This window comes from Buteo buteo, chromosome 4 (assembly GCF_964188355.1).
Source record: "Buteo buteo chromosome 4, bButBut1.hap1.1, whole genome shotgun sequence".
In the NCBI taxonomy this organism is placed as follows: Eukaryota; Metazoa; Chordata; class Aves; order Accipitriformes; family Accipitridae; genus Buteo; species Buteo buteo.
Genome location: NC_134174.1, coordinates 35,469,361 through 35,491,295, shown reverse-complemented (window position 1 = coordinate 35,491,295; position 21,935 = coordinate 35,469,361). Strand labels below are relative to the sequence as shown.

At 40.9% G+C, this 21,935-nt stretch overlaps 1 protein-coding gene across 1 annotated transcript in view; it reads right to left on the bottom strand.

The window, feature by feature from the left end:
* The window catches only part of ANK3 (ankyrin 3), a 212,148-nt gene that overhangs the window by 36,201 nt on the left and 154,012 nt on the right, over window positions 1-21,935 (bottom strand). Inside the window, exons 27-35 of the mRNA XM_075025511.1 lie at window positions 21,223-21,447; window positions 18,058-18,212; window positions 11,066-11,277; window positions 9,096-9,303; window positions 8,421-8,517; window positions 6,971-7,199; window positions 6,241-6,366; window positions 5,351-5,473; window positions 3,006-3,087 (exon numbers count right to left, since the gene is read on the bottom strand). Of these exons, the coding sequence (XP_074881612.1) occupies window positions 3,006-3,087; window positions 5,351-5,473; window positions 6,241-6,366; window positions 6,971-7,199; window positions 8,421-8,517; window positions 9,096-9,303; window positions 11,066-11,277; window positions 18,058-18,212; window positions 21,223-21,447 (1,457 nt within the window). The remainder of the gene's footprint in view (window positions 1-3,005; window positions 3,088-5,350; window positions 5,474-6,240; window positions 6,367-6,970; window positions 7,200-8,420; window positions 8,518-9,095; window positions 9,304-11,065; window positions 11,278-18,057; window positions 18,213-21,222; window positions 21,448-21,935) is intronic.

Sequence of the window (21,935 nt, the reverse complement as noted above, 5' to 3'; positions counted from 1 at the left end):
CCTCTGATACAGCAGTAACATTCAGAGAGTTGACATTGAAAGTAACTTAGAGGGGTTTTTTTTTTCTTTAAAGTTAGAGTTGGAAATGGAGCTAAAATATCCAAACAACTTATTCAGCATACCTTTCTCTGAAGTTACACTAATAATTTGTCAAGCCTGCTTGATCTGTCTTATAGACAGACAGTAACTGACAATGAAAGAAGCTTAACAAGGCTAATACTAAACTGTTAAACTTAAAGCACACACACTCTTATAGAATAGTGAATATTCAGTATACTACAGGTCCATATCCTGCAAGGAGAAATGTGCTGGTCCTACAGAAGCCAATTGAAGCCCAGAGGCTATGTGGATGGCTGGTGATATTGCAGTATGAGAACATTTAGGTTGAAGAGAGCTTGAATGCTAGGCCTGACTGGCACAGCCTATGTCAAGAAACATCCACTTTTCCTTGCAATTTTATTTTTAAGTGCAAACATACTTCTTTTTCCCCCAAAGAAGAAAACACAGTGTACTTCATTAAACGAGCTACACTTTATTATGAAGATTAATTAGCAGCAGCTGCTAACATTCACCAAAAGTTCATACAGTCCCAAGTCCAAGAAACAAACCCCCAAACCATTCTGAAAAGAACTAACAACAAAACAACTTGTTCAGCAGTTTATGTTTGGAAATGTCTTTACAGGGACCCCACTGCGCTGTGATGAGCCAGTCCATCACAACTGGCTAGTGAGGAAATCAAACCAACAGGCTTCCCTCTTAACTGCTCTTTCTCCTGTTAAATCACAGATTCGGACATGTTTGAGATGGTTTTTCTGTGCTCCTTATTGCAGCTGAGAAGAAGAACCGGTACAAAGAAAATTGAGTAATTTACCAGTGTGTGCAGCTATGACATAACTCAAACAGCAGGGAACTGGGCAATTTTACTATTTTGAAATAGCAAAGAAATCCCCACAACCACGCAAGACTTTAGAGTGGGATAATATTCTAAAGAGTGGTTTTATATAACAGCCCTTTTTGGCTACTGGAAACTCTTGGCCTTAACAGTTTCCATCACTCTGCATCCAAGATTTTATCAGAAAACAGATGTTAGTTACTACCTTCTGTGCACCAAACTACACTTCCTTGCTTGCAGCTGGTAACTGAAAGTGCTGAGTGAACTCATACAAGTGGCCTCCGCTCAGGCTTGCTCCTCTTCAGCTGCAAGCAAACAGCCAGGACCGAGCAGGTTTAACCCACTGCAGCACTCCTCTTCTGTGGGGACCTTACAGCTGGGAAGAGCCAAGGCTCCCTTTCATCCCTTTCCCTGAGCAGGGGTGAGGACAGGGAGGCAGGGGAATATCCTTCGCACCGGCACTGGCAGGGGTGCAGAGATAAAAAATCTGTATGTGTGCACATGCATGCATGCACAAGCTTGTGTGAGTAAAAAGAACAACCCTTGCTGCTACCAAAACTGCAGGAACTGTGCCATCAGATTCACTGGAAATAGGTAGAGGTTTATCACTCGCATCCAATCCCTGGAGCAAACACCCTGCAGTGTAAAGCAGCCACGGCCACAGTCCTGGCTCTGCGTTGGGTAGTGTGTGCTCTCTGGAGGAGCTGCACCTCCAAGATCACATCCTCCCCTCGCACCAGCACGGTGCAGGAGGTAGCGGCAGTTGCTGAATACATGCTGCGTGTGCACAGGAGGTGGTGCTCAGGCTGATGGCCAAAGCACTATCTACAATCTTTCCTGGCAAACACAATCATTTTTGCATACCCTTTTTGGGTAGCTCACAGCCTTAAGTAGTAACCATTGCTGAAAGGGACAGAATGGTTAAAGAATGGTCAGGTCTACTGTGTTAACCCCTCTTTTTTTTTTTTTTTGAGTGCAGCTCAAGTGGTTTTAGATTTTTTCCCCTCCAACTTTTTGGAAATGAGACTTAATGGACCTTTGGTGAATAAATAAGACGACTTTTTTTTTTTTCCCCGCATTGAGGCCTGAAAACCTAATTGTAAGCAACATCCACAGTCATCAAACTCCTTTCAAGCAACTTCCTTTTCCCTCTCTCTCAGTTCCCATCAAGCCTTTGACAATACCTTAACAGTCCATCAAGATGTCTCAGCAGATCTGATAGCTTCTTCAGATGTTATATGCTTGAAGTCTTCTTCCAGGCCTGAGAAGTGTAATATATTCTGGAGCACATCTGATCCAAAGAAGCCACAGATCTTATAGGATAATTAAACAGCAGCCATCCAGTGGGAACTCCCAAGACCCGATGAAGTTTGTCTATGGATTTTATGGAATTATATCAAAGGGTCTGTTGCAGGGTAGCAACTGAGAATTCATGAGGGAAAAAAAGGCAAGAAAAAGCCTGGGAATGGGGAACAATAGCAGTCAACCTCAGACAGGAGAGGTGAGGGAAGAAAAGCTAAGCAAACTACATTATTTTATTTAAAAGGGAAGGAAAAAAATGCCACAGGTCTGGTCAAGGGGAACATAAGTTTAAGAGGAAGCTACGTGTGGTGCCAGGGAATAAAAAGCATCTGCAGGGAACAGAGGACAAAGGGAAGGGAAGGAGAAAGAAAAGGGAAAATATAAAATATGAAAGAGTCCATTTTGGCTAAGCATCTAAACATTTAAGCGCTTATCTGAATGGCATTCTCCAGCCTTGCTGAACTTTTGCATAAGAATCCCTTCTACAGCAGCTCTCTCTAATCTTTCAAAGGGAAGAGGAACAGACTCTTTTTGAAAGCAATTTGCAATCCTCTGACTCTGGAGCTACACGGCACTTTTTAAAACTACTATATTTTTACTTAACTAACACATGTCATTTGCCAGTCAGGATTCTTCAAGCTCTCACAACACAAGAGTTCACAGACCATCCAAGAGTTTTGTTTTACATAGGTGTTTTTTTCTTTTTTCTTTTTTTCCAGAGTGACACCAAATACAACGTTTATAGAAAAAATGTCTCTTCTTATGAAAAATCTTGTATATATGGTTTAGTACTTTGGTAAGAGCAACTCACTCATTCCAGGCTCAGTCAGATAGCTGTAGCGCTTACGTAAAGCAAGGGAGACAAAGTTCTGGCGCCGGTCAGCTTTCTCCGTCTGCAACAAAACATAATACTGTTTAGTGCCTTTAGTATCACTATCCCCTATTTGAACAGAACAATCATCAAACCTCAGCATGATGGGCTGCATTTTGCAGTACACATCCCCACAAGGGAGAACGGATGCTTCCGTTCAGCTTCAGGAAGGCATGCTGAAGGCAAATTTGGGCAAGCAGGCAGGGAATGGACAGAGCCGGTCTCCATTCCTGTCTGCCATGTAATGAGTGTCAGGCACTGTGGAGCAGGGAGCATGGCTACCGGAGGTGGCAGAAACCTGCTGTGAATTACTGCCCTTCTGGGGCAAGGGAAGGAAGGGACTGCAACCCTAAGAGATGACCCCCTGGGTTCCTTCCTGCTCACAACATCTCTGCTTATGAGGCAGAAGAGCTTAGACAGCAGATGTAGCTCATGATCCTGCCTTAAAGTATCTCAATAATATATTATCCCATTATCACTCAATAAACCGCTTTACACTACTAGAAATAGTATGATATTATTCATTCTCTGTAAAATAAACCACCTTTGGCTAGAAACAGGAGATCAACACAAAAGACTACAGATACAGACATAAAACATTCATAAGAGTACAACTTAGACCGATCAAATATTTCACCCCAAATTAATTTGTCCTGAAAGCACATACACCACAATGTACACTGGCTTTAAAGTGAATACATTAAGGACAAAAAAGGCATGGGAGGGGATTTTTTTAATAGGCACAAAATGCAAAGATGCAGATTAGAAAGCAGACTATTATTGTTAACTAATAAATTGCATCATAAGTCGCTGCGTTCAATGGCATAGCTGCTAGTGTGATGTCTTAAGTATTAAAAATCCTTCAGAAATCAGCTTACTTGACTATGTGGCTAAAAATATGGTTTGTTTAGAAAGAAAACTATTGTTATAGCTGTATAATAGCTCACTGGGAACAAATCCTGTGGAGACAAAGTGATGTGGTTGCTATTATTATTTTTTAACATGTAAAGGGTGTTTTGGTTTGGTTTTTTTTATTATTATTATTATTTTAATCAGCAGGTGGCTCCTGCTATTTATTTGCCACCAGGAAGAGAAGAAAACTTTGCTGCTAGGTAAACGGGATGCTATGTAGTTTCTTTTATAAGGTGATCTCATTTGTTACTACCTCTAATGAGTAAAACCCACTCAATTTCCTGACAATCTAATATTGCAGTCTCGAGCAAACAGTGGATTTTTAAGCTACAAATATCTGAGTTTTATTTGAAAATAGATTTGTACACAATATTTAGAAAGTGGTCTTGGTTATTTTGCTTTTTCAGAAGAATCCACTTTATTTTCAGGAGTAAAATGTTACAGACCACTATCGTGGCCTCAGCAATACTTCTTTCCTTCTCAAAAATACAAGTTAACAAAGCATTGGCACTATTATTCCAAGAGGTAAAATCATATCCACTAAACTCTTCTTGATTTTGCCAAAAATGGACTTGGTCTGAATTTTAGAATTATATCCTTTATCAGAAGAAAACAAGTCATGTTTTAGACTGCTGTTATTCAATGTTTGCTTTAACTTCATAATAAATAATCGTGGGTTTTGCACATTTGTGTACTTCTACTGTTTTGCAACAGACTATCAGATGTTGCGGATATGGTTATTCTGTAGGTATCATTTCAATGCCATAGTTATAAAGAGTTGTTTGGTTTTTTCTATAACATATTACTTTTCTTCACTAAATCTGAAGGAAATAAAAACAGAAGACAGTGTTTATATTACCTCATCATCTTGATCTGACTCTGTTTCCTTTTGGTCCCAAGATGCATTGCAGAGACAAGGAATATTATAATGGACAGCAGGGAAAAGAATATCAGGATATGAAAAGGACCAAATTGGGAGCACAAAATGCAAGCTGATTTATAAGGCAAAGCAAATCCAAAATGTCAACACAAAAGAAAAAAAATCTTACATCCAATGCAAATCAACACGTGACATTACTGAAAGCATAAACCTATGACTTGCAGGCTGAAGCATGAGCTGTAAACAGAATCATAAAAATTATAGGAACTTGACACCACAGTAACAGGAGACTTTAAAAGCGTTCTACATACAGGAAACCAATAAAACATAAATTTTAAAAGCCTTTATCATGTTCCAAAGCATTCTCATTACTGGCATTTCACAGGGATTCTTTATCGCTAGCAGGAAAGAAAAAAAAATAGACAAAAACTAAAGGAGCAAAAATAAAACCAAACCAACCCTAAGGAAAATGTTTACTTTTCCTAACAAATACCTTTTTGTGTGCTGGCAGAGTGATATTCAAGTTGCAAACAGCTGTTTGTGGCAGTCCTTTTGTAGTCTTTGGTTCTTTCAAAAACGATAATCGACCACAAGGTTCCTGGCTGGTGTCTCTTACCTAGAAAGGAAATTTTAGTACAGTGTAGTAATATGTAGTAATCCAGATACCTAGAGGAGGTTTCTGGAGAATTTCTCAGAGTTTCTTTCTGCAAGAAGCTATCTAATGGGTAAAGACCAATGTTACTGAGCTGGAGCTCAGCCTGAGGTGCTGAAGGAGAAAAGGCGCTACCATGAAAGAATTAGATCAGCCTGAAGCTCTCTGATGGTAAATCCATGCAAGACAAAATGTTGAGTGAGTCCAACCAGACAGTTTCATACTGGGATATTACTGAGAGACATTTTCTGCTCACCTTCATTTTTTCTGCCACGTTTTGCACTTGTGCTCACCAAAATGCTTAAAAACTTCCTTTGCACGGCAGCTATGATAACGGTAAGGGAAGTGAGCATCCATTCATGGTAATTTAGAGATGAACAGCCTGTGCACACTTCTTGGAAGCTGTTCTGCTGTACAGTATGTTATTGAATGCATCTCCTTTGCTTACTCCCTGGGAAATAGTGATCTACTGGTAATATTCTGAAGGTCTAACTTGAGATATGGTTTTAATAAAAGGCTGTGAATCCATATCATGGTTTTTCTGGCCCCAGCTCTGCCAGCAGGTCTTTTGTGGCTTCATGCAAAGCACCCTCTCCATGTTATTCACATATTAAACAATGATACTTACATTCTTGGGGCAAGTTAGTCCTATTGGGCTGAAAAAGCGTTATCACTGGGGGTGGAGAGGGCGGGAAATACCAGCAGAATTATTTGGCTTGTTTTGCTTTTACCTTGATAGAGAATGGCAGTCTATTTTCTTTGAAAGCATAAAAATTAAAAACAAGCTGCTGTCCTCCTTTAGTCAAAGGGGCCAGATTTCCATAGCAATCAACGTAAATAGGTTTTCCTTCCAGAACCTATCAAAGCAATAAATAAAAGTCAATAAAACCTCTTTTCATAGTAGATCCATGCACATAAGCATATCGTGATTTCTCTCACCATAGTTCCTAAGTTTAGCACAAGTCCCCACTCAGATTAAATTCAAGAACAGATTAGAAGATCACTGTGCAATATGGCACGATCTTATGAGTGCAAGCAGTTTGGGAAAATGTGAGCTACATGAGTGGCTTTTCTGCAGTAAGAATGTGTAGGTTTCCTTCAAGAAACAGTGTGTTGGCGACTACGTATTCACCACGAAGCAGCCCTACTCATGACTGTGTCTCTGTGGGGCCAACGAGAAGGAATTCCAGCTCAGCTGTCTGCAAAGCCCAACCAGGGCTACTCGGCAGCAGCGCATGCAAAACCCACTGCAGACTGGCCTGAGGCATCCATTTGGAGACAGGTCCTCATACTCCCCCCACCTTGTCCTTTTCTGGTCTCCTTTCAAGAAATTTTTTGATATAGCCTTGCTGTGAAACTTTATTTAACTGGGCTTATAGTGGCTTTTGTAGGACCTGTTGCCACCTGGAAAACACATTGTCCATTTACAAGGAGGAAGTCAGCTGTGAGTAAGAAATATACCTCAATGTCTTTGCTTCTTGCAACTTCTTCAAAATTCTCTTGTTGCTCCAAAGTTTTGTCCACTTTGTCATCAGTCATGCAGAAGCAACGCAAATTGGATTCCACAGGGTCATTCATTTTGGCAAATATCACAAACTTTGCCATATAAGGAACGCATATTAATTCTCTATAAAGCTGTGTTGCCAGCCCAACAGTCTCTAGTACTTGATGGCAGTCTGCAAGCCAAAATCTGAGTGGGGAAAAAGCAAACCATTAAATCAACTTTTCATTGTGCTCAAATATTGCTTAAGCTTTTAAAGAGAAACCATGTCCTGTGATCCTTGGCCATTTTGCATGCATACTGTCCTTGCAGACTTTCCAAAGCTGTAATTTTCCTTCTAGTTTCAGTGGTGCTTTAACCATCCAAAAATGAGAATACATGGCAATGAAATGTTGATATACTTATTTGACCCTTCTCACACTGATATCTCATAAAACTGTCTAATTAATCCTCATTTGAAGCCAAAGCAGGGAAACTGTATTTCTTGTGACCACACACCATGTATATTGTAATGTGCTGATGCTTCACTGTACATTTGATTTGCTAAAACAATCTCCTTTATAACACATACATACAAGCAAAATCATATCTCCCATATAGGTTGAACCCAAATATCCCCACAGTGAAGTTTCCCAAAGAGGTAGATGTTATACTGTCATTTTCTCATCCTATGATTAAGAGTTTGATGACAGTTTCAATACAAGTTATAAATATTTTAATTTGTAGTTTGTATGAGTCTTTACACAACATTTCAGCTCTGATCTATCTGGTTCTTTCAGCAATTCTCTCTCCTTATAAAGCTTTTTATAGGTGCAAAAATTATGTACTGAATGATAAACTCTTTACCTGGCATACCATGAATTTTCTCCACTAGGATGCATGATTTGTACAGATCCTGTTGAATGCCTCCCATCAGTATGTAAGTTCACTAAGTCCATCACAATTAACTTCAAACCATGATTTTTTGGCGAATGATATTTTTGTGAGAGTAATTTTACGTAATTTTCAACTAAAAAGCCCACAGCCAGAAACTGAATGTCTTTAACTTTTTAAACAAATATGTTTTTATGAATCCCCCCAATTTTTTATTGAATGAGCATTTTAAACTTTCCTTTCTGTTGCTGTTTGCAGAAAAACAAACCCCTGTGTGGCACTGCAGCCTTTAGAGAAACAGCATGTGTGATTGCCAGGAGACATTACCACAGCAGAAAAGGCCAGGACAAAGCTTCATGTGCAACACTGGATGTGTGGGATGCTGATACATAGTGACAAAGAAGCATCTGGTCCCTTACTACTTCATCAGTCTTGCAAAAGACTTACAGAAAGCCAAAAAACAACCCCACAACTATGCACTTTGTTAATCAAGGAAAACTACTCCCTAAGTGCATTTGGCGAGCTCTGTTACCATACCTGGCTGAAACATTGGTTGTGAATGAGACACAGTCATTTGAAAACGTCAGCGGAGTGGTGCCTGTGATATCCTCCCACTGCGCGGGTGAAGTACCTCCTACGTAAATATAAACCATGGAGATTTTCTTTCAAACACCAAGCATATACAGACTACATAAGAATATCTTAAGTTACTTTGCTTCACACATGAAAAGAGAACCTAGACAATAATATTCTCCAACAGCTGAGCTATACATTATATATTACATCATACGTTACACACCAGAAAATGATGCTGATGTGAGCAAAGTACATACCTACAAGTCAATAGCATCCCCCCCCCACACCCCTTGATATCACCTAGGGCAGAATTATTTCTGCAAACTACTTTTACTGACAACCATATTTAATAGCCAAGGCTGAAATTCTTCACACTGACTAAATATAAAACAGCATTTAATATCTGCTGGCAAAGTTCTTTTACAACGGCATGAGAGCAGATTCAAAGCCCAGGGAATCAGTGGGAGCCTTTCAAATGACCTCAGCTGGCTTTGCTCAGGAGAACTGATCTGAACTCTCTTGGACCGAGCACACCAACGTTCCCGTAATGGAAAGCACGAGTCGTACAGTTACGAGAGTGAGCGCAGAGGCATTGCTGTCTCAGAAACCTTTGCAAAGAGCATGATTTTCCCTAACCTGTAATGCTACATAAAAGTCGAAGGCTGGGCGTCGTGTCTCCTTTGTACCCATTGGTTACACCTTCTCCTGACGGAGGTGGCACCGGAATCGTCATGGTTATTGGCTTATGAAATTTTCTTCTTCTTGGCTCCACAGTGACAATGGGACTGAAAGTTGCTTTGTTTCCAAGGATTTTTTTGACAATCTCCTCTGGAACCGGTTGAGCCTGTCAACACAGGGAAAGTATTTAAACTAGAGCTACAAATTGGTTATAGACATGCAGAACTGTTTTCCAAAAGATAATTCAATTTTCCTTTTATTTTCTGTAGAATTTTATCTCTTTTTTTTCCCAGGCAGCCTTCTCCAATAGCTCTCAAGGGTGATTATTAGTACAATTCATGCTTAGTACTTTTCTCGACAACCCACTTATGATTTCCTAATAGCTAACTTGTAGAGCAAAACTATAAATCTCAGAAGGTTGCCTGCAGTATTTGCTGAGACTTTTTCAGAGCATGTTTGGTTTTGTTTTTAATTTACAGCAATGGGTGATATTAAATACAATTTCAAAATGCATAAAGAGGCCTATTTTGCACTTGAGAATTGAGGACTAGACACTCTGCCTTGGAGATGCTGAACGATTCTCACATCACTGTCAAACACAAATCCATGCTCCTGAGGATCACCGTGTACTCCAACCTACCTCTGTACTCAGTGCTTCCTATGCTACTCCACTATTGATTATTAGGAAAGAAATACTTGTTTGGGTCAAATTCATAGAGAATGCATTAATCTACAGAACACCTATAAGCAAATTTCTACCCCCATTTTGTGCCTTGAAAGGTTTCCTAACTTTATATGAGAAGAAAGGAAAAATAACCAACATGGGAAGAAATGCTATAGAATTTTTGTTGGTTTTGTCACGTAAGACCTGAACTCAAAAGTGACAGGCATCTTATGGGAAACAGGGTTTTGTATCCATTTGCCTTTTTTTTTTTTTTTAAGCTTTCAAGTCTATTTCAACCTGCTGCATTATTTGAACTGCACAATGTATTGATATGCATAGAATATGTAGCTACATTGCAATCTCAGAAGTCACAGTGCGGAATATGGAGACGTCATGCTTCCTTCACACTGGAGAGCTCTGGAAAAGCAGCTGTATAACCATAATAGCAGAGCTTCCATTTTCTCAAGATTAATCATCTTTAGATGTGAAATATCATTAACAGAAATGTTCCAGTGTGAATTCCAAGCACTGAAATCCAAACCGGCATCCCTATTTCACGAACCCATCAGACTTGTCAGGTTATTAAGTAATTTTAAGTGATAATTAACAGAACTCAAAGAAAAAGATACCTCCTACAGAATATTTCTCCACTTTCTGTGCAGTTTGTTTAAGGAGAGTTTAAGCTATTTGCTCTTCCCAGATTGCGCCCACTGCTAGAAACACCAATGGTGAATGTCCTAAGCTACAACAGATGTCTATGGGAGGTGTTTGACCCAGTAACAGCTGGCAAACAGCTGCATGCAATCCTTACCAAACACATTCCTATGGCAAAGGGCAGCCCAGCGACACCAATCACAAGCTGCTACTTGGCTGCAGGAGACTGGCACCGCACGGCGGCTGTGCAGCTCCTAGCTGCTGGCAGCTGCGGCCACCAGGAAGATGGCAGACAATATCACCGAGGCTGTGGTGGCTCCAGGTCTTTGCTTTTCTCTCCATTCTTCAGATGCTAATCAATACTCAAGGTGATGATAAAAGGGGAGCTGGGCTTTTGCCACAGGGAGGAGGACCTGTACCGTGGCACACTGAGAGGCCGCGAGCGTGCCCAGGCAGACACGTGCCAGTTCAGATCCCAGGTGTGTGTGAATACTACCTGCCTTGCAACCCACTAGTAAGGAGCAGCAGGCTCCCTAGCTGCAAGCCTCATGCATTAGGACCAAGGGTGTGCTTGTAGACGCTGCGGATATGAACACGAGGGCACCTTTACCTGGAGCCCCACGCGGATTCTTTTGGTTAGAGCACCCTCGGGGAAGGATGCCTGGACGCGTGGCACCGTCGTGCTGCTCAGCACCCCGCCCTCTGGGCCAATTTGGTTACTCTCCTGCTTGATTCGCGAAACCACTGCAAAGTACTGAGGGAAATCCTTTGTGACGATCCTGCAGATACGCTTCTTCTCTAGCTCCTCAACGCTGTCCAGCTCTGGTGGGAGAAGACAGTTAAAACATTCAGGCATTACCTGCCCACGTTCATACCAGACACATCTGTGAGTGTGAGATTTTGAATATGCCTTAAAATGCTTGAGAAGTCTTTTTTTTATTTACCACAGGAGAAAAAAAAAATATTCAGTGTTATTAATTATCTAGCTTTGGTTTGCTCTGGGAACTTTTGCATACATCTTGACAATGAGGGCCAACAGCACCAGACACACAGATCTGCCAGGACCCCTAAGCACCAGGGCGTGACAATCTCTGCAGCAGCAGCTGCTGTAAGGTGGCAGGTTTGTCACACAGCGTGGAAGTCCAAGGAGGCCTGAAGGAGATGGTCAAGCTTCTTTCCTCTCTCAGCTATATCTGGAAGTACACAAGCGCGCTGATTTTTCTGTGCACACCTTCAAAAGCCATTTGTTTCCAGCCTGTTCCCTCATATAGCTCTGCCATGCAGAAACGCACAGGAAATCCCAGTTCATGAATGACCTAACTTCACGCCAGGTGTGCAATCCAGAGTTTGCCCAGCTAAGGCACTTGAGAAAGCTATCTCCCGGACAGGCATCCATGTAATCCTGACCAGACACTGAGCTCTCTGGCAAACTGTGGATGTGACAGAGCTCGCTCTGCCACCACTACCAATGAAAGCATAGCAAGGATCCCTTCCCACACCAGGCTTTCAGCCATTCAGGTATCTGCCCCAAAATAACTGCACTGTGCTCCTCAGTTCCTAGAGAAACTTAACGTACCCTCAGAGACAACTGGGACAGAAACAGGTCATCAACAATTAGTGCTCTCGGCCACATTGCCAGCTCATAGGGTCACCAGGGCTTAGAAAGATGCATGGAGTACCTACCCCTATTAACTAATTAAGTAGATGACATAGACATATGTGCACTGAGGAAAACCTCTATGATATGTGACAAATATAACTACTTATGCAACTGTATCAGTGTGTGAATACATACGCACTAGTGAAATCCCTGTGATATAAACACTATTCACAAATGGAGAAAATTACACAACTGTCATGCATTTCTTCTGTAATTTTTTGCAGTCGGCCTTTTTAGCTATTGTAACTGGGTTTCATTCCAGCACTCCACAAGTTTCCACTTTCCTCCTTAAAAAGAGCACCACATACCTAAAGAGGAAAGTTTGTTCCTTGAAAGATGACATTTCTATCAGATGCTGCAAGAGAAGGCAGGAAGACCAGAAATGGTACCAAGACAAAAGACACTTGTACAATTCTTTATGCGACTGAGACATTTTCCTCCTCCGAACGTGTAAGCTCAAACACAGCTCCAAAAGAATTAGAATATAAATTTGGTAAAATGTCAGTTTTTCCACTTTAAAACGTTCAGCAGGTAATTTGGATTAATTGCACAGTGTTGCTGTGGATCATATGTACCTACCAGAAGAGGATAATTTCTTATCATAATGTCAGCTTGCATTTACTTTGACTCAGAGATTGATATCTGAAGCCCTCAAATTAGATATTCTGCCTGCAGCCTCTGGAAGCAGTGGCTTGTGCGGGAGACAAACTGGATTCTTAAACTCCCAGGCAGGTATGATCTTGACTGGTAAATCCTATGCATTCTCCTGTTTGTTGCTAGAGACTAAACCCTCTGTAAAATGCTCACAGAGAAGAATGATAATTAAAATTCTCCTGAAGTAGAAAATCAGTGTTTTATGTAAGAACATTTCAAAATTCTTTGAGCCTGGCAGGCACTCTCCTTCAGAGGAGGAAGATGATGTGAAGCTCAGAGTAGCAGAACAACAGTCAGGCATGGAGAGGAGTTGGACTATATATAGGTAGGTTATGTTTGGATAATACATATGTAAGCTTCTATATGAAGTTGCCCTCTAAGAGAAAAAAAAGATGATGAGCGATCAAACCACCTCTCTGACTGCCATGAGAAATGCAGCGTTAGCATGACAGAATTAATGAAACAGGGAAAACTAGTCCTGGGAGAGGTCACATTTCTTGAACACACCTCATGCATTTTACAGAAAGAGCGATCATCATTACTATTTCCCTCAGCTGCTGACACTTCATTCCTATGCAATGTGTTTCAATTAAAAACCTCAAAGGATTTTTTGGTTGGTTGGTTGGGTTTTGTGGGGGTGTTTTAACCACAGAGAAGTATGTTATACACCTCATCTTACAGATAGGGATGGCAAAGCAGAGAGAGGTAAAGCAGAAAGGTTAGTGGCAGAATTGGGAACAGTGTCCTGATGTCACTGTCTCCCAGATTGGTGCCAACAGCCCAAAGAACACCTATGGCCATTAATTTTTAGTAAGTCAAGAGAAAGGTATTGTCAATACTCTGTGCATATATGTCTTCCCCTGCCACCCAAGTATATGGTACACTTATCTTAAGGTGGCTGGTGGGAGTGATGGAGGAGAGAGGAGATGGAGAGAAGGAAAGGAGGGAGGAAAGGAAGATCACTCCTCCCCACCCTCTAGTCCATGCTGCCACATGAGCATTACGTTAAGGTTCCTGGACAGGAGAAGAGAAACCCAGCCTTGTCCTCCAAGGTCAGAGAGGGACCTCACATAGGGTGGCTCAGGTCAAGGAAAGCAATCCCACCAGTTTTGTCAGGTGAGAGGCAGCTGTGGGTCAAATTTACCCCACGTCTAATACCTTTCTTTTTTACTTTCAGGCAAAGCAACACAGAGCAAGTGTCTTCTGACTGGAAACAGAATAAAAGAAGTCACAGAACACCTGGCTGTTTCATGAGCTCAGAGGTGTCTTTGTGTGTTCTGGTATCTGATTTCCCTTACCAGGGCCTTAAAAGAGTTTTGCTAGCACTGAAAAAGCAAATCTCACCTGTACTTAGCAGATTGAACAGCTCTCTGAGTTTTGCAACCCTCCTGCAATACTGGCGAGAGTGGAGCTGACCTTGTCACTGTGCAGCGACTGAAAGGTGGGACGAGCATAGGATACCAGTTCCCCCCATACAGAGACGTGCCCATTAAGAAATTGTTGTATTAAAAGTGGGGCACCCAGGAGGCAGTGTGCACATGGAGAAAAGTACAGGAGATGGATAGAGGCAGAAAGAGCACACGGGAAGGGGCAAGGAGAAACTGAGGGCAGTGAGACTTGTCTTTAAAATGCTGGTAGCTAGACCCACCCTCGTACATAACTAGATGCTCCCAGTGCCACGAGGAGGTCTCATCCTCAAATAAGGCTATGTCCTTTATGTGCTCTTTTGTCTATTTTTACGCAGTCTTTTATCTTGCCATTCACAACATGAAGTTTAACAGCAGTATGTTTAAAAACTTTTCTTGGAAGTGTGGCAAAATCACTGCAGAGCAATTTATGGTGGTATTTTAAACTTCAAGCATAAACAAGGTCACGTTCTGGTTTGATCTATAGATTCAAAGAAGTAGTTATGTAAAAACTCCTGCTTCCCATCTGAAATTACACTGTGCAGCTGCAAGCATATTGTAGCCACAAATATTTGCATTTCTTGGCTCATTGACTAGTTTGCAAATGCCTGTCAGAAGATTAGCTACACCAGTGTGTGCATTTATGCCTACAATTTGTCTACAAGTACCTGTAAAGGGTGCAGGAATGTAAAAAGCAAACACGTTATATCTAAAAGAAGCCTGGCTGAAAACATAACCTATTTACCAATTACAAGACAGAGAGCTTCTTCCTAAAAAATAAAATAAAATAAAATAAAATATATTTTACTTGATTCAAGTTTAAATAAATGTAATATGGTCGAGAGCTGTGAATTGCTACCCTCTGTGTTTGGAACCAAACTCCTTCTCTTCCTAAAAATGCCATGTTCCCCATACTCCTCCTCCCTATATTTGCCTAAGTACAGCACCCTCTTTAGAACAAAACCTATTTAAGCAGAAACCTGGCGGCACCAAAGAAAAACTGACTCTTTACATCCCAGTTCATTGATCTCTCATGATAATAAAAGCAAAGTTCTGCTGTTATTTAATCCTGCATTTAGTGCCCTGAAGTGTTGCCTCCTGCTCTGGATTATTTTGAGTCTGAGATGAGGTTTTCCAGCAGATGGTGCTACTTCCAGTGAAGAAGAGGCGGGTTTGCAGCAGTCCCCAAGGAGGAGCAAAGATGTCCTCGCTCTCATCCCTGCTAGCCAAGTGGAAGGGCAAAACAGGAAAAACAAAACAGAAGCAAACTGCATCTTTAAAAATTCAGCGTATTAAGGAGCTAGAAATAAAAGTCTGATTGCCCTCCTTCACTACACAGGTAGGAAAGAACTAGTGAATCACAGCAGGTTTAACACAAAATGGACCAGCTGCTTTTAATAGAAAAACGGGGACTCCTGTAGCGTTATAGCATTTAGAGATGACTGTGCAGGTGAATTTTCTTGCAAAGACACACTGAACTTCTGGAAATAACTGACTACATGGCTGCTTTTTATTTCAGTTAAAGACTGCTTCTGCCTGGTTCATACCTGGAATAAAACTTCTTCCAAAGTTATGGCTTCTGACATGCAAGACACTCCTTCAGAGCCAAGTCTAATTGTGGTATTTTGTAACAAACCAGTAAAAGTTCACATGAAAAAAACCAACCCACTCTCAATTCCACAAATTTGTAATTTTATGTCATTGCTTGGAAGACCTTTTACACAGAAAAGGTGTCATTTAACTGGAGCAGAATTTTGTCAAGACCCTCGTACTATTTTAATGTATGGGGGTTTTATTGTTTTGTTTTCCTAACTAGAGAAGGATTAAGCTAAAATAAACTGAATGAATAATCAACAAAATGCTCTGGGTGTGTCTGCAGGATTTTTTCTCCTTTCCCTCTCATAAATCATTGCCTGGATTGGTAAAAGGCATTTCTGTGGCTTGGCTTTTAAGGTGTCAAATATTTTCCCTCTAAGGGAATAGTCCAGTGTCCATCACACTTTCTGTGATTCACTGGTTGTACATATACCCACTAACCTCAAACAGCAGCTCCCCAGAAGGGAAGAATCACCTAAAACCATCAACAAATCAGAAAGTTGTACTCTGACTCCAAATTGTGAAGATTATTATTTTAGGCTCTAAGTACCGAGGGCTTCGTGACCACCTCTCTCAAAGTGTTTTTATTTATTGAGCTGTCTTCTCTGCAAAATGTGACTTTATCCATATGGCAACTCTGGAGAGCTCTTTCATAAGTGAGGCAAGTTGGAGCACTTTAGAACAGTGGTTCTGTGCCCAGATTTCCTATCCCAAAATTGAACTAAGCTCAGTTTGGAAAGCACATGAAGCAAGTAAGCATGCTGCTGATCAGTTCTGACTACCTCACCACTGACAAGGCACTGATATTTTACCCAACTGCCAAATCATTACTCCCTATCTCATGCTACTGCACAGAGAAGGAGGGAGTGGTGGTGAGATTTTTCTTCAGAAAGGCTGCAGCTACCGCCTTCAATCCTGAAGTAATTCTTCCCCAAGCAATACTATCCTGGGCTATGGTCACTCTTTTGCCTGTTCTGCTGCTTTTAGGTACCCTTCTGTGATAAGGTTTATTGTATTCTTCCAAACCCACTGACCCAACATTTGCAGTGTTTCTGCCCTACTGCTTGATTGGTTCTATTATATTTATTTCAAAATAAATAGCTACGATGGATCATTGTACAACAAGCAAACCTTTGCCATTGCTCTGTATTTTCACAAGCTCATGTGCAGTTCAGGTACTTCGAAGTGGAAATACTACAAAAGCCCATTCTGCTGTTCCCATTCCCAGATGACCAGGAAATCAGTAAAAATGCTAAATCTCAGACATCCAGGGAGCCCCTCACAACAGCACTACTCTCCATGTTCTCAAAGCATGCCTTTTGCTGGGGCTGCCCTCTTCAAACAAGGAGAGGCCAAGATCAAAGGCAGAGTCTGCTCACAGATACCTCTCATAGCTGCCATCCACAGCCTGATCATTCGCTTCCAATGCTTTTGCTGGTAACGGAAGAACTTTCCTGCAGCTTGTACCCCATCACACTGTGATTTTCTGTAGGAGGTTATCCAGAGAAAATCTGGTGGACAAACCCTTAAAGAAAACCAAAATCGAAACCACAAGCTCTTTCATTCACAGATGTAAAGGGCTCAAGCAATGGTTTATCAGTACAAGTACTGAAAAATACTTGCTAAGAAAAGAAAGCAGTGGTGCCAAGGGATCACTGCAACTCCAGCCTGCCCTTGCCCACGATGTGTCTGCAGGGACCATCTGTCACAGCAGCTTCTGATGAATTGTGTACAGCTGAGTCCTCTCATCTTAAGGGACTCTCACATGAACAGCAATGTCCAAGCAAAACAAGGGAGCCAGACTTCCCAGATGGGCATCAGGAAGGCAGGTTGTGCATTTGTGGGAGGCAACCTCTAACAATACCATTTCAGAGAAGAACGGTCTACGGGCTGAGGTCTGCATCTGTGGGAATGTCTAATATAGCTGATATTTACACTTAGTCGTTCGTTTGGAATGACCTTCACCTGGCCCTGCCTGAGCAGCAGAAACATGCTTACCTCCAGCTGGGATGTTATTCTCAACTTCATGCTGTAAAGCAACTGTGCAACTTTGCTTAAACTTGGCAAGACTTCAGACCAAAACTTACCACTCGTTTTAGGATGTCTCCAGGCCACTGCTGAACAATTTCTCTTTATACTCTTTCCATTAGTTTAATATGTAACACACACTGTATTCCCCAAAGTCAGATGTCCCCTGCACTGTTTTACTTTAGGTTGCTTTAGTCTGCTCGTGTTAGCAAGCCTGCACAAACGTAAGGCTTGCTAAAACTTTGAGAAAATGTTTACCTTCATCCATGCCATTGAGTATTTCGGTTAAGTCTTCATGTTTGCTGTCATACTGGTGCTCCTTCCACGTTTCACCGTTTTCACTTCGAAGTACGATTAGTTCTCTTTCCTTTCCTCGCATTGATCCAAAATGTGGGATTTCCACTATGACAGGGCTAGAGAAAAAGGAATCGTATTATTTTTAATCCTATATCTCCTCACTGCCCTTAATTTCCTATGGGCGTTAAGTCCTTAAGAAAACTACAGTCATTTTAAATAGTTAGCACTGTTATGGTAAAAATGTTTTTAATTGCCAAAGCTGCACAATCCTTTATCATTTAAACTATAAGTAATAGATAACTTGAAAATATTCATATATAGCTCTTTTTTAATGTAAATCCTCTGAAACAGCTGCCTACATGAAAAAATCGTGACAACTTTTGCTAAGGAGAGTTCTCCCTGCTCATTTATCCCAGGATATAGGTGAACCAACCTGCCTCCAGCACACACAGCACCGCTGACTTTTAATTGGCATTAGCATAGTCAAAATTTGGATTTGGCTCAAGGGATTTAAAGGGGCAAAGTCAGTTCAGAAACAGTCCAGCTATCGAAATGCATGCAACAGCTATTGACTGCAGCAGGAACTGTGCATGCAAGGTTTTAAACTTCAAACTAAGTTCCAAACTTTTCAAAGCGCTCTCTGGCTCTCTGTTGATGTAGCTCCTGTGAAACACAAGAGGTGTTTCTCATTAGCTTCGCTTTCTGGTTCTCACGCCCAAAATCAGAGCTGCAACACCAGCACTGTAAACATCACTGGGGAATGTTTACATCCTTTCAGAACGGATTTCTCTGAGTTGAGCAACATCATGACCACATTTATATTAGTTACTGTCAAACACTTTGGAGGGAAGGAAAGGGAATGATAAGGTGGTTAATAATACACCTGTCACCAGACAATGTACCTTCAACAGAGGACTGCAAGTGCATTGCTGAACAGTTATTGTGAACAACCGACAGAAACCACCATTCACTTCGTGTGCCATTCCTTAACAAAACAGACACTTTTGCCAAACACTTCACAGGCAGGATATGCGTTTTAAAGTATGCTAAGACAAACCGACCGAAATCACACAGTAGGTGAACAATTATGGATTATGCAGCTTTAAGACATTTAAATAGACAGTATCATTATTTTCCTACAGAGGTTGTAAAGGATTTCACTGCTTCGTAATAACTCAGTTAAAAGTAGCATCACATGATGGGAGAAGTATGCAGCACTTCTATGGTACTGTACACCTGCAAAGTGTTGGGTGCATTAACTAATCAATTACTTGAGCATGGAAATCACAACAGCCATCATGAGGAAAAACATAAACTAGTTGGAAGCCCAGTTTTCACATTAAATACCAAGGGACAAGAGTTAGATAGTACTTTTTGCCATGAAAATAGAAAAAGACAGTTTAATTAATATATATTTTAGATGCTTTTAAGAACACCCAGGCTATTAGTCTAGTCTCACGTCCTTTTACAAGAAATAGCAATGTAGCTGCTGTCTCCCATTGTGCCCAGCAAGTAAATACAAAAAATTCAAAGACATTGCTTAAGATATTTACTCTCCAGTTCAAAAAGAGTACAAACTGAAAACAAATGCTATGGTACAATCTTTGCAGGCTAATAGTTCAGATACTGTCTCTGTAAATATTTAGAAACCACACAATTTTGTGCATGACATTTAACAAGAATACTCAGTGAGAAGGTATTGAACAGGTTTGGAACACCAAACACTCACCAATATTTTGAAAACCTAATGCAATAAATTTCACAATATGGTTTGAAAACAACAGTCAAAAATGTATGGAAACATTCTTACATTTTTAGACTATACGCTGCAGTTCCTTTGGGTAGCATACTTGGCTTTATAATGACATTTTTTCTAAATGATCTTTCATAAATAATAGACTTTATGCAATCACATTTTACAAATGCTCTTCCCAAAACAGACTCACTCAAGGCCTGTAAATACCTTCTCTACCACAGGGTTGAACTTAAAGGACTTGTCACTGTGTATTAAAATGTATTTGATGCAGTTGAAACACTTCAAATTTAAAAAATTACAAAAGCACATAAGTTATGAAAGCAGAATGCTGGCAGTGAATTTTACATGCCTATAAGCACAAGATAGTAGCAGAGCTATATTAAATCAAGCCACTATGATTTTCTTTCAGTGACATAAATCAACTGAAAGCTTTCGAAAACTTAAAAAGAAAATAAAATGGGAATAACAAAAATTGAAAACAAAGGAAAAACTGTAGACATTCTGTATCTTTTCCGTACATATCCTACCCAATAAATTTTGTTCCTTGTGGACCAAGCTGCAGGATTCGGCTAACCATGCTCTCGCCCTCATTTAGAGGGGGAGGAGTGTTAGGAAGATGCAGTTTACTGAATAACATCCATGCAGCAGGAAGAGAAACGAGAAGGGGAAATTAGGAACAAGCTGTCATTCCCGACAGAACCAGCAGTTTACACCAGGGTGCCACTCATGGTAACGAACAAAATTTATAATTAGGAAAAAAAGCGCCACATCATAGTGGATTGTTTCCCCTATTTTAAGCTTAAAAAAAAAAGTCAGTTTCTAGCCTTTGTACTACTTGATGCTCTACAGTAAGTGCTCCACCATTGCTCTCAGTGGCTTTGCTCCACAGGATGATAACTTGCAGCTCCCAGCAACTCTGGCAGGAGCCATGCACATGCCATGGCATAGGGAACAGAGCTCAATGTTTGGGTCCTTGTGGGTGACTTTAGGGCACTTTTTTGTGACAGTGATGTTTCTCCAATACTCTACAAGCAAGAGGGTCAGAACCTGTTCTGGGTTATAGGCGTGTGACTCTTCCTGACTTCAAAGGCAGGTTGCATGAGTAGATGGGGGCAGGACCTGGCCTTTTCATGGCTCTCCTTACCTTTGGCTCCACCCTGCAGCCATTGTAGAGGCAAAGCTCCCCTTAAAATACCAGGGTACTTTTTGGAAGGAATGGCAGGTTGGTATTTTTTAATATTTCAAGTTAAGTAGCCTATCTTACATGCTCAAATGAGGTAGAGTCAATGTTTAACTACTTAGATCCACAGGATAAAAGAAATGAAAGATGCAACATGAGTGTAAACAATTAAATTCATAGAACAACTCACCCTAAAAATTGTGCCCCTGCTGGCCCCATTTCTACAAGTCTACTCGCTAATCCTTCTCCTTCAACCATCGGTGGTGGGCTGGCCAGTTTATGCCTCTTTACCAAGCGGCAGGTGATGCGGGTTGGTGCTGTACACTTGCGTGGTGGGATAATTATTCTCATTCCATGATGGCGACTACCCCTCATCGAACCCCCACGTGCATCAACCATAAAACTAACCAGGAAACTGTAGGAAAAAGGAAACGCGTCAATGAAAATGGTCACAAAACAAGCAGAAGATCAGCAAAAAGTCAACCACCATAGTCTTTAAAACATTATTAGAAAAGTCCTCCCAATCCCAGCTAAACTAAAAAGAACATGAAGATTCTTTTAAAACTTATACTTACTTGTTAACTATTGGTTATCAAAACCAGGAATTGCTAAGGGTCTAGCAACATCACGGTGAAATGAACAGGTGCTACTGAGTAATTTGGATTAAGAGTACACAAACAGTATATTAGTAGTGGTTTATTAGAATTTAAAAACATCCCTCTGTTACAGTTACCTCTACTGTCCGTAAACAAGAGCAATTAGCCTCACATGCAGAAAGGAATCAGACAGTGTAGAAAAAGGAGAATCAAAAATGCTTATTTCTTTTGGGGATCTCAGTCTTCAAAACCTCCTCACAGTCTCATTTGCAAACACTGGCAGGCAGAGCGAGTGCTGACACCATGG